General features: G+C 41.2%; 1 protein-coding gene across 1 annotated transcript; it reads right to left on the minus strand.

Moving 5' to 3' along the window:
- Positions 1–3,023: 3,023 nt before the first annotated feature.
- On the minus strand, positions 3,024–12,575 carry LOC146572088 (uncharacterized). The gene is made up of 4 exons (XM_085278456.1): positions 11,537–12,575; positions 9,839–10,102; positions 8,966–9,072; positions 3,024–3,308 (listed from the first exon to the last, which is right to left on the minus strand). Exons 1-4 carry the CDS (start codon positions 12,573–12,575, stop codon positions 3,024–3,026), a joined length of 1,695 nt encoding a protein of 564 aa, XP_085134582.1.
- Positions 12,576–12,957: the final 382 nt, after the last annotated feature.

Raw genomic sequence — 12,957 nt, forward strand, 5'->3', positions numbered from 1 at the left:
GTCAGATATCGGTGACAATGAGCTGATCTATTATTCACTTCTGGTTTTACTTCAACATGCCACAGGAGGGCTAACGTAGCATGGAAGCAGCTAAGAGCACAGCAACAGTAGTGTGGGCGTGTTTTGCCCCACCCACAAGTTAATTATTGTAATTATTACTTGACTTGAAAAGAATCAGCCTTTTGGGATTTACTTACCTGGATGACTGAGCATGCATCATCTGGACGTAGCGTTTTCAGTGAGAGAAACGTTTCGTCACTCATCCAAGTGACTTCTTCAGTCTCAGCTGACTGCAGGTTTCCCCAGTCTTATAAACAGTACATTTGCAAAATGACTGAAACTAGCACCACTGATCCCATTGATCAATGGCCTTTGATCAGTAGTTGTTCATCAATGGTCATGAGAATCTGTATATTAATTACCAAGGAACTGACCTCCCAGACCATTGTTCATTCAGTGGTGCTAGTTCAAATTTAAAGGTTCCTTGTTGATTGATATGAATTTTATTTCATGTGAATAATCAGTAATTACTTATTAAAAGCACTATGTCCAGGTCATTCACTGTCATACAGGTTCTGCTGTGTTGATATATATTGGGCAGCCAGATGTGCCTTCTTCACCTCCAGAAGTGTTTTTAATTTTGAGATGTTGCTTAACTGGTTAAAATTGGGAGCTGAATTGGAAACATGTGTTTCTTCAAAAGACCAAAGCTCAACCAGTAACAGCACGAGGTGGAGGAGAAGTGAGAGAGTCGTCTTTTCTTTGGCAGTTAATGTTGCTGTGCCCACAGTTCCTTATAGTGGTGAAAGATAAGTAAGCACTGAAGCAGCTGCTACTTAGACAGAACTCCTTAATGCCATTTGCAAGTCAAATTCACCTTTTAGGCTGGTAAGAGGACACAGGAGCATTTTCATCTTCAGGATGTTATATTGCTGATGTGCTCTTGGAAATATCAGTTTCAGTTCCACAGTAAAAAATTTGCTCCTGTCATTATTTTATCAATGCAAACGTGGTCATTTGTACTCAGTGTAAACCACAGCAGTAAGACAAGAAGGCAAATCAGACACATCAATGGTTATTCATACACTTCCTCTCATAATACCCATTGTGTTGTCTATTGTCTATTCTCTGCTCTGCTGACTATATACTGGGCTGGACTGGGACAAAAAATCAGCCCAGGCATTTTGACTAGTGACCGGCCCACCATGGTATTATAGGAAAAGCCATAAAGCCTTTATAATAAACTTAAACCTACACCACCCTCCCTATTCTCGTATTCTAAACGGTCTTTAGCAAAAATATAAAACAACCAAATTTATAATTACATATACCTAACTAATAGGGTTGCCAACTCCCAGCAAAAAAAGAAAAGAGAAAAAAATAGGGAACCACTCCCCCACCCTCTGTTTCAAGATGCTTAATTGACAAAACTGATTTTAATTTAATGCATGTACCAAACAAATGCACAGAAATCTATTATTTTTCTCCTGTAATCAAATAGATTCAACATCTTTCTTCAACAGAATTGCAGACTGCACAGATGGTACCTTCCCAAAGGAAAGAACACTATAACTTACTAGGGTATATACTAGACTTAATATTTACTGAATACAATAATGTATTTCTATACATTTTACATCAGATGAAAACTTTGGTTGTAAGATTCAGATATTATATTGTATTCTAATTTTTGCCTCATAACTTTTGCACTGTCCACTTCCTGCTGTGACAAAACAAATTTCCCACGTGTGGGACTAATAAAGATTATCTTATCTTATCTTATCTTATAAATATTTATTAAAAGCGAGACATTTTAAATGAGAATATGAAAGAAACGTAAGGATCCTGATGTTATTTGTCTCTCAGAAACAGTTCATAACTTCCCTTCAACTCATTCATGTCACCTAAAAGGTAACCCTGTTTCTCCATCACCTGTTCAGCTCTGATGATTCAGTAAGGACATCTCCTGGTTTCATCTTCATGTTTCCCTCTCACCACATATCCAAACCGAAATCATGACCAGCAGCTTTACAGCCGTGGCTCCAGCAAACATCAGCTGATACTAGAAATTAACATTAACTAAATTCTACCGACAGCTGATCAAGCTTAAACGTGCTGCTGTTGTTTAGCGCGACATCTGCTGGTTCCCTCTTTCTGGCGCAGAGAGAAAAGCTGATCAGCTGATCATTGATCAGTTTCATGATTGAATTAGCATCTTTCTAGCTGAAGTAGTTATGAAATCGCGTTCCTTTTCACCTCAACTTTAAAGTTCGACCTCCTCTGCTGTAACTGGTCAAGCCCAGAGTCGATCATGACCAACTGGCCAATCCACCACCATTTATTTATATCGTTAAAAAAGAAAAGAAATAAAACCCCATCGGCCCATAAAAACGAAAAATCACGAGCAGCCCATCGGGCAAATGCCCAGTATGCCCGATGGCCAGTCCAGCCCTGACTATATACAATATTTTGAAAGAGAAGACACGTCCATGCATTTTGCAATCACTACTGGAGCTACTGCGAAGTTGGCACTCAATTCCAGCTGTAAGTCAGAGCTGTGGTCAAGACATGATACCAGGAGAATTCATGTCAAGCACGTTTATTAATGCAGCAGAAAGAAAAAAGTGTGCACAGTATGTGTTTTGTGGTTTGAGGATACTCACTGTTTCTGCACTCAAAGCTCACAGACCAGTGGCGGCTCCTGAAAAAAATCTCAGGGGGGGCAATTTTTATGATATCGACTAAAATGACCCATTTAATGAGTACATCAAACAACACAATTTTAATTTAAATTTAAAATGAACAACCATATTCTGGCCATTTGTATAGATTTGTAAAAATGAACAACCATATTCTGGCCATTTGTATAGATTTGTAAAAATGAACATGAACAGATTTTTTTTTTTTGAATGAATGAATGAAAAATAACTATTGAAAACAACAACTGTAAACTGATTGGGGGGGTGGGCTAAAGAGAGAAAGAGAGAGGGATGGAGAAAGAGAGTAAATATGGTTAAGGGTTCTTATTTGTACAAGAACTTTGCTCGTCTGTCTTTCTGAGTGGCAAATTTCTCGATGACCCTGGTGTTGAAATCAGGAAGTTCTTGTGTGAGTTTTTTCTCTATGGACAGCATAGCCAGAGCGTTGAGCCGATCCTGAGCCATATTGTTTCTCAGGAAAGTTTTTATCCTCTTTAAAGTAGAGAAACACCTCTCCGATTCTGATGTTGTCATTGGTGTGGTGATGAGGATGTTAAGAAGACTTACAGTTTCGGTGAATGTGTCTTGAAGGTTGTTTTCCATCAGAACCTGATAGAGCGCGTTTGTCCAGATTGTGTCCACGTCAAATCACACTTGTCACTTTTGAACAGTATGCACGGGAAACAAAAAAGTGCATTAGCTGTTCCACAGCCTGTCAGCCACGACTTGCGCTGGAACCAACTCCGACAAAAAGTCCTGTTGTATGCTTTTGACTTCTCCTTCGTTGCCTGGGTTAGTTGAATTTCGGGCTTGTCAGGTCCCAACTCTTTAACTTGCAGTTTTTCTGCCATTGTCCTTCTGGCAAAAGGGTAGGTTAGAAGCGATCTAACCGAATTTGGGGGAGGCTGTGCCTCAACCGTTAACAATACCGCTGCCATCGTCTCTCTCTGACCTTATAGCTCACTTAGGCTACTGACTGAGGTAAAATTCTAGAACAGCAAATCTTCGCGCGTTTTCTGCAGGGGCGCAATTTTAAGCGCCCCCAAACCATTTAATTCAGCGACGCTGATAGGTCAAATATTTATTATTTTCCCCTGGCAACCATTTAATGATAGGCTATTTCGCTGCATATCAAGGGCGCTTTGACGAGCGCCCCAGAAGAAGAAAAACACCGTTTGTTGGTTGAACTTTAATGAGTCAGCTGGTGAAAATGTTAAAATACGCCTGGCTGTATATGGGCACACACATAGTAAAACTATCATTGATGAATTTTTTAAAAATATATATTTTTACTCCTCCACATTTGGGGGGGCGGAGCCCGAGCGCCCCCTATGGGCCAGCCGCCACTGTCACAGACTAACAAAAACAACAGTTTACAAGTGAAGTTAAATTTAGTCTCTTTACATTTTTGTGCCACTTATATAAAAAGGTAAAACAGTGGCAAGTTTTGGGTTTGCAGGAGCTGTTTTACCTCCAGTCTGCCTGCAGATGGTTAGCAGCTGCTAACGTTTATCTCTGTTAGTAAAATGTCTTCTCCTGCCGTTGGCTTATCAAACAGAGGCGAGGTGGTGTTGTACATTAACTTATACTCCCTCAGAGTGCGTTCGATTCAATTTGCATTGTTATAACAGTGAACACATTATTATAAGCTGCTCTTTTTATGACTGGGATTTTGCACACAAACACAATAATTTACTTTGACTACAAACATGTGGCCACATAATTTTATTTAACCCATTTTTAAAAGCTTGACTCTGATCCCTGGATTGTCTTGCAAAATACTACACAAGATATTTTGTAAGTTGTTCTTATATAAACTTTCAGGATTTTATTGGTGATGACAGATTATATTGACTGATTGTTCTGGAAGGACAGACAAATAAAAACTGGAGGATGCTGAGTAGAGAGGGTGGATGTGAGATGAGGCAGTAAGAAAGTAGGTGGATAATAGAAACTAATAATAAGATCATCAAGAGTTAATTCATTTGATTAGTTTCATTATTTTTATCTTACTGTTTTGTTTTTAGTGAAGGGATGATTAAAATTACACTTTCAGCAGTGATTAGTAAAGTAAAGAAAATGAGAAGCTGTTGTGTTTCAGTGTGACCACACAGGGGCAGTGCTGTATAAATGTTGTGTTATCTTACCAGGCATGGTCTCTTTATAAATGCCCAACAGAGCAACAAAATGACTTTAATTATATGCTCTGTGGTCAGTTGTCAGTTTGGTTTACTTGATACAAACCGTCTCCTCTCAGATCTCAGAGGACTGATGTCTCATAATGGGTCCCTGCATTAGTGTGATGGAGTGTCTGTAGTCAAAATCAACTGATTTTGTTTTTCTTCAAAAAACAGAAACTTCTGACTGACTGATGGCTGATCTTCTCTGTTCCCCACAGATTTGCCAACTACTCAGCTAATGTGATGGTGGACAGGAAACCTGGGCTCTAATGTCAATTATTTGTTTTCAAATCATATAATATATTCAAAGCACTTGAGTTATTCCTAAGAGATCGAACTTAGAGATAGATCCACCTTTTTCCTCATCGCCACATCATAAACTTCATGTAAAACACTGACCATAGCTGACACATATTCTCAGCACAGTCAGACATTTAAGACTAAACAGCACAAGGTGGAGGAGAAGTGAGAGTCAAACATTTGAGTAAAAGTATTATATTTGAAATTTCCACCAACTCTATTTCTGTGTTTGCAGTGCTGTGTTTACTCAGTGGATCTAGATCAGGGGTGTCCAATTCGAATCCTCGAGGGCCGGTGTTCTGAAACTTTTACATGTGCCCCTGCTGAATACAATTAGAAGGTCATTAGCAAGACTGTATAGAACAGGGGTGGGCAATTCCAGGCCTCGAGGGCCGGTGTCCTGCGGGTTTTAGATCTCATCTTGGGTCAACACACCTGAATCACATGATTAGTTCATTACCAGGCCTCTGGAGAACTACAGGACATGTTGAGGAGCTAATTTAGCCATTTAAATCAGCTGTGTTGGTTCAAGGACACATCTAAAACCTGCAGGGACACCGGCCCTTGAGGCCTGGAGTTGCCCACCCCTGGTATTGAACCTGACCTGAACACCTCAGCGTGCAGTCAAGTTCTATAGTCTTGCTAATGACATCACTTCCCTCCCTCTTTTTAAGTCCAGACTCAAAACTCACCTATCCACATTAGCCTGTTCCCCATCAATTTTTCCATCCCGCTACTTTAATTTATTTTATTTTTTACTCAACTTTTCTAATAACTTGTTGTTATTATTTTGTAAATTGTTATGTTTGTTGTTGTTATTGCTTGTGTGCAGTGTCCTTGAGTGTTTTGAAAGGCGCTTTCTTAAATAAAATGTATTATTATTAGTAGTAGTAGTTTTAGTAGTATTAGTATTATGTTATTTCAGGACACCAGCCTTCAAGTTTTGATGCCTTTTTTTGTCACCTGCATTCCAGATGGTCAAATTCTGTGTTTTCTAATATGTAGAGTGTCTCTGCTCTCTGTCACACTCTGGGATGAATCACAGCTTCCATTATTAGTTTACAGTTTGTGTTTCTCATTAAACTTTGCGTTATTTAGCACCTTTTTCTATTTCTAAGCTTTATCACAATATCTGTTCATTTAACCATATTTGCACTAAAATGCTGTTATACAAGAATCCATTTCAAGCCTGGGAGACCTTAGAGAATATGACAAACATTGTTGTGTTTTTGTCTGCATCTTTTTGGAGCATCTCAAGATTTTGTGATCTTTTCCGATGCCATAATACTTGAAAGATGGTGTGCATGTTTCTTCAGGAAAAACAAGCTTTAACACAAACTGAATGTGCTGATGTTACAGTGATGATGTGTCCTCAGTCATATTGTTCAACAATGTCTCCCTCAGCTGGACTGGTGAAAATTGGCAAACAGGAAATAAGGCTACGTTCACACTGCAGGCGAAAGCGCATCAAATCCGATTTTTTTGACCCTATGCGACCCATGTCCGATCATGGTATGACAGTGTGAACGGCACAAATCCGATATTTTCAAATCCGATCTGGGTCACTTTCGTATGTGGTACTGAATCCGATACATATCCGATGTTTCAGAAAGCGACTGCTGTTTGAACGGTCATTTCGCATTAAATCCGTCTTTTACGTCACTGACACAAGACAGACGCCAATTATCAGCGTCGGAGAAGCGCCCGATAAGACATTGCGAACGCTTCCTGGCCATCCAGTGTAGATGTTAGTGAAACTGTTGGGAAGACAACGTTGGAGAAACGTGAACATTTTATTTGTACTGTATAATCTGTAGATTCTGACAGAAATCTGCAACTATCCTTGAAGGAAACTGTTTCCAGGGCCTACTCCGTGGATCGGCTTCCTCCGAGGCGTGGACGTCTATCAGCAGAGAATGTACCTTCACCTATCAGCAGAGAATGTCCCTTAGTCTGTAACACAGTCAAATATATTCTCAAGTAATATTCAAGCATGCCATTCAGCGTGTTAGTACGAGCAGCTCGGGAGCAGCTTGGGAGAACAAGAAAACAGAGACTGCTTTAGATTGTCTTCCCAAAGTGACTCAACTTTATTCACAAGTACAACAGTTTATATAGAGGGTAAAATTCATGAGACAGCAGATTATCAGTTTAAACCAGTACAGACCAAGATAAGGGAGCGTCTTCCTGCCCTTGGGTGAAGAAGCATCCTTTGTGTAGTTTATTAGTTCAGCTACAATTGTGATTATCTCAGCGACATATTTTCAAGGCACAAAACAAAGAGTTCTTTCATTAGTGAAAACTGAAACAAACCATTTGGCCTTCAACAGGCGTCTAAAAGATTAAGAAACTAATGTAGCTGAGGGAGTGATCTCTGTGGTATTTCAACCTTGTACCAGCCTGTGATTCTCACACATCAATTCTTGGGTCAAAGAGAAAAATAACTAAAACAAAAGGGGCCTTATTGAATGACAGAGTTTTCCTGCATAATGTCACTATAAAACAATATCCAGTAAATGCTCCCATGGTACTAAAATACCTAACAGTTCCACTCTTTTTTTATTATTATTTTTTAAAAAAAATAATAACTCAAACAGAAAGGAAAAATCACAAATGCAATAACATAATATAAAAAGCAAATCATAAAATGTAATAGTTCACAACCTAATGTTCAATATACACATCAGGAACATCATTGGTAACATCTGGCACATCCTCAGGATCAATTTGTGCTAATTGCAAATACATTGAAGTAGCTGTACTGGTAGCTATACGGGTTATCATTGAGCGTACACAGGGTATCACACAACAGGCAATAATCATCAAAAACAAAATAATACATGCTACAACTGTTACAAAGGCTACAATGAGTTCCTTCCATTTTCCAAACGTGTCCTGCATCCACTTGTCTAGCCACTGACCGTGACCTGTATTGGCTCTTAGTTCTATCTGCAATGCTTCAAGTTTATTCATAGCTTGTGTAAATGAACCGTCAGGGGCGGTATTATTGGGAATAAAAGTACAACAAACATCTTCAAACATAGCACAAACACCTCCTTTCTCAGCTAACAGCATATCTAAGGCCATTCTATTTTGCATGGTCATTAAGGAGGCAGCAGACATCTGATCTCCTAGGGCTTTAAGGGCCGTATTGGTCAAATTAGTAAGTCTTTGCTGATTGTAATAAACATAATTGATCCAGCCTACATTTTTGTTTACCTGTATCCACGGTAGTATTGAGACAAACCCTGCTGATATTTCTCCTTGTGCCTTTAATTCATTTGGTATCCCGCGTGGAACTCCTATAGCATCTATGTAAACGTTATGTGAATAAGCGGAGCGTTCCGTCCGTCTGCTGGATACAGGCAGATCCGAGGTTTGTTGTATCAGTAGTTCTTGAGCTAAAGTTACTAGACCGCAGGTACCGGTCCAATTAACAGGTAAGGCTAATCTAAGAGTATTATTGCACATCCAATAAGCATGTGGGATTGGTCTGGTCAGGCGCGAAGCTGTAAAGCCTTTTAATATGCCTCCCCAGTACGAGTCGTTTAGTGTGTTGGGCGAATGCAGGATTGTTGAGTTATCTGAATGCGTACTTATATATGCATATATATAAGAAAACATATGTTTATATTGTGTCCTGTCAACACTCGCTGCTAGCCATGTTTCGTTACAGCGTGCTCCTGGAGAGTCAGAAAAGAACGTATAGTTTTGTGTGTCATAATTTATGTTTTCAAGTTTTGGTCGGTGTATGCATGTCATCAAGATATTTGGGTGATGGCGCACCTGTGTTGGGGGCGAAAGAGGTTCAGTGCGGTCTTCGGGGCGCTTCATTTGGTTGCAGGGGTGGGTAGAATCATTAATCATGCTAACATCCTTACTAGAGACTTGTCCTGTGTATATGAATAAACAATCTAAAGGACTTAGTTCTACTCGCACCGCTTCAATCAGGGTTACTGTTAAGGGCCCCTTTTTATCATTTTTGAATAGCATCTTTGTTAAGGGAAAACCTGAAATTGGATATCCCACTATGACCTGTTCTGGATTACCCTTTGAACAGACATAACAGTTACTGTTTCCTAAGTCACGAGCGGCTATTCTGGCATTGTCATACCAGGCGTTAGTTCCTGTTCTAGGGGGTGCATAAGATGGTTTATTGGTGGTGTCTGTGTTGCTTTCTACTGATTTTAGAGAACGTGACGAGTGTACTAGGTGGGTGTCTTGCCAAGTGGAGCATGAGGTATTGTCAGCAAAATGTGGCTTGCAGAAATGTGAACAGGGTTGCACTTTACAATACGAAATAGTAAATAAAAATCCTAAGGTTAATGCAGTAGATATGATTAATAACCTAAATATATAAAAAAGACAGTTCTTTAGTCGTCTCCTGGCCTGGTCCCAGGTTCGAGAGACACCGTATAAGCGTCGTGTGATGACAATGGGCATTTCATTTTCTCCATTATCAGGATGAAACGAGTCTATCTTTATCAGGTTAGACATTGTGTGGTACTCTAGGCTTTCTGTTCCTGCTGGATGTTCGAGTACCTTGTTGTTGTTCAGGTGGGGGATCAAAGGGCTTTCTGAGTCTTGGCTCTTTCCGACGTTGTGTGTTAATCAGTGATTGTGTGTGTGTAGGTGGATTGGATCCGGGCGCTGGCTCGCCTGAGTCGTCATCTATAGGTGTATTGAATCCGGGCGCTGGCTCGCCGGAGACGTCATCTACTTGATCCGACGCCTTAGGTGGTTTGGTGGGGCTGGTCTTAACCCTGCTGGCATGAATCCACTGAGGTTGTCCGTCTGTTAGGATGCTGGTTCTCGTCACTGCAAGTACAGTCTGGGGGCTGGAACACGCGGCCTCCCCGAGTGCCCTTGGTTTTAGCGACTTTACCAATACCGCATCTCCTGGTTTCCACGGATGGGTTGGATCTATGGAAGGGAGAGGCTGAGAGAGACAAACTTTCTGATAGTTATTATTCAGTGTTTCTACCAGGTTATGAACATAGTCAGACAATGCAGTGTCTATGTCCCCTTCCAATAGCGGTGCCCCTCTGGAGGCTGACCATGGTGTTGGAAACGGTCTTCCCATGATTATTTCAAATGGAGATAATTTGGTTGCTGCGGATGGAGTCATTCTAATCTCGCAGAGGATTTGAGGAAGTAGTTTGATCCAGGTCATTCCTGTTTCTATCATTGCTTTAGTCAGGCGATTTTTTATGGTCCTATTCATTCTTTCTACAACTCCTGAACTCTGAGGATGGTATGGCACATGATATTTCCAGTCTATTGCTAGAGTTTTAGCACACTTTTGAATTACTTCTGATGTAAATGAAGGTCCTCTATCACTGTTAATTTGGTGAGGTATTCCAAATCTGGGTATTATTTCATTGCACAACTTTTGACAGACTACTTCTGCAGTTTCTTTTGATGTTGGATAAGCTTCTACCCATTTACTAAATTGGTCCACTATTACCAGTAAGTACTTGATGCTTCCTTGTGCTGGCATGTGTGTAAAATCAATTTGTAATGTATGAAATGGGAAATCTGGTTGTGGTAAATGCTGATGTTTTGCTTTTGGTTTTCCTACATTAGTTCGTGCACATGTTAGACAGGTTGCTAATATGCGTTTTACTGCGTGTGATGTTTTCTCGATTACAAATCTTGATTTTATTGCTCCTATTACCCCTCTTTGTCCGACATGACTCACACCGTGAAAATGGCGGACAAGGATTGGCAGTAGTGAAGATGGGAGGGCAATCAAACCCTCAAGGTTTTTGTATAAGCCGTCTCTGTTATCTAAGGTACAATCATTACTTTCCCAGTAAGTGTAATCTAAGGCAGAGGCTTGCTCTTGTATGAATTTTAGGTCAACATTTGTTTCTAAATAGTCTGGGAGCGTGACAAGTGGCAGCTGTAAAGGCAAAGATAATACTTCCCTTCTGGGTGGTTGCTGTGAGGCAGCAGCTGCTTTCGCGGTTACGTCTGCAAGAGCATTTCCCACTGCTTCGTCTGTGTCAGCCGTGCTGTGCCCCTTCGTTTTAACAACTGCAATTGCCGATGGCAGCTGTATAGCCTGCAAAAGTCTTTGAACAAGATCAGAATTAGCGATCGATTTTCCATCAGCAGATCTAAATCCTCTTTGTCTCCACAATGTGCCAAAGTCATGCACCACACCGAATGCATAACGGCTATCAGTGTAAATTGTTACCCGCTTATCCACATGTAACTCACAGGCGCGTATTAAAGCCATGAGTTCTGCTTTTTGTGCTGAGTGAAATGGTAATGAGTGAGCCTCTAGTATGATGTCAGGCAATGTGACCACTGAATAGCCACAAAGAAATAAGTTGTCATTTGGTTTTGAACAGGACCCGTCCACATAAACCGTGGCTGAGTCTGGGATTGGTGTCTGCTCTAAGTCTGGGCGTGGTGCTGTGGATTCCTGTATACGTGTCATACAATCATGATCGTCAGGGTCGTCTGAACCATCCTGTCGGTCAGAGGAACACAGCATACGAATAAGTAAGTGTGCTGGCGAATTGGGTGTGCTGCTTGCTTTTATAGTGAGATTTGCTGTTGAAGTCAGTGTAGCTTCATAACCTGAGCGACGTTGTGCGGTCATGTGTTGTGTAGTTATGTTTGCTAGAATGGTCGTGACCTGGTGATTGGTGTGTAGAATAGTGTCATGTGAGAGTGTGAGCTTCTCGCAGTCCCTTATCATGATAGAGCAAGCTGCTACTGCTCTCAGGCAGGCCGGCATCCCCTGAACTACTGCTGGCAGCACCTTTGAGTAGAAGGCTACTGGACGGTAGCCACAGCCATGCTCTTGGGCCAATACACCTGCGCAGGTTGTGCCGTTCTCTGTGACGTACAGGTGGAACGGTAAGTGGTAGTCAGGCAGACCCAAACAAGGGGCGGAGGTCAGCGCTCCCTGTAATGCATTGAAAGAGGCAGTCATTTCTGTGGACCACAGTATTCGAGGAGGCTTGTCTTTTTTGCAGCATTCACGCAGAATGTGGTCATGAAAAGAACAGTCTGGTATCCACTGTCTGCAATAGTTCACCATGCCTAGGAAAGACAGCATTTCTTTCTGTGTAGTGGGCTTAGGGACAGAGGTCACAGCTTTGACCCTGTCTGTAGTCATAGAACGTTGTCCGTGAGACAGTGTAAATCCCAAATATTGAACAGAAGTCTGACAGTACTGCATTTTCTTTGCTGATGCTTTGTGGCCAGTCTGTTGGAGGTGCTGGAGTAGCATGTGTGTGGCAGTTTGACATAGTTTTTCACTTTCAGCACAGAGGAGGAGATCATCTACATACTGGATCAGAGTACAGCCCTCTGGAGGAATGAAGCCGTCTAGGGTAGCACGTACCACCATTGAGAAAGCCGCAGGGCTGTCTACCATGCCTTGGGGTAAGCGAGTCCATGTGTACTGCTTATCTCTATGTGTAAAAGCAAATATCGGCTGTGTGTCTTCATGCACAGGTACTGAGAAAAAGGCGGAGCACAAATCCACCACAGTAAAATGTGTAGCTGTTGCTGGAATAGATGTCAGTATGCTGGGAACATCTGGGACAAGAGGAGGTAGAGGCATAATGACTGCATTAACTTGCCTTAAGTCTTGTGTGAAACGCCATACGCCAGGTTTGTTAGGCTTTGGCACAGGATTGACAGGAGTGTTATATGGAGATACTGTGGGCTTTATTACTCCAGCTGTCAATAAATCTCCTATGATGATGTCTAAGGCTGCGGCTTTTTCAGCGGAAATGGGATATTGCTTGACATAT

This window comes from Mchenga conophoros, linkage group LG6 (assembly GCF_057382185.1).
Source record: "Mchenga conophoros isolate Kocher_MC1m ecotype Shallow Benthic linkage group LG6, M_conophoros_male_GT1.1, whole genome shotgun sequence".
Taxonomy (NCBI): domain Eukaryota; kingdom Metazoa; phylum Chordata; class Actinopteri; order Cichliformes; family Cichlidae; genus Mchenga; species Mchenga conophoros.

Excerpts from the sequence above, each read along its gene's own strand:
- LOC146572088 (XM_085278456.1), bottom strand. The coding sequence starts at position 12,575 with ATGGTAGACAGCCCTGCGGCTTTCTCAATGGTGGTACGTGCTACCCTA. Across the intron at positions 10,103-11,536 it reads GGTTTATGTGGACGGGTCCT|ATCCAACCCATCCGTGGAAA; the intron begins GTTCAAAACCAA and ends TCCCTTCCATAG. Across the intron at positions 3,309-8,965 it reads CTCTTTCGCCCCCAACACAG|GTTCTGATGGAAAACAACCT; the intron begins GTGCGCCATCAC and ends GCGCTCTATCAG.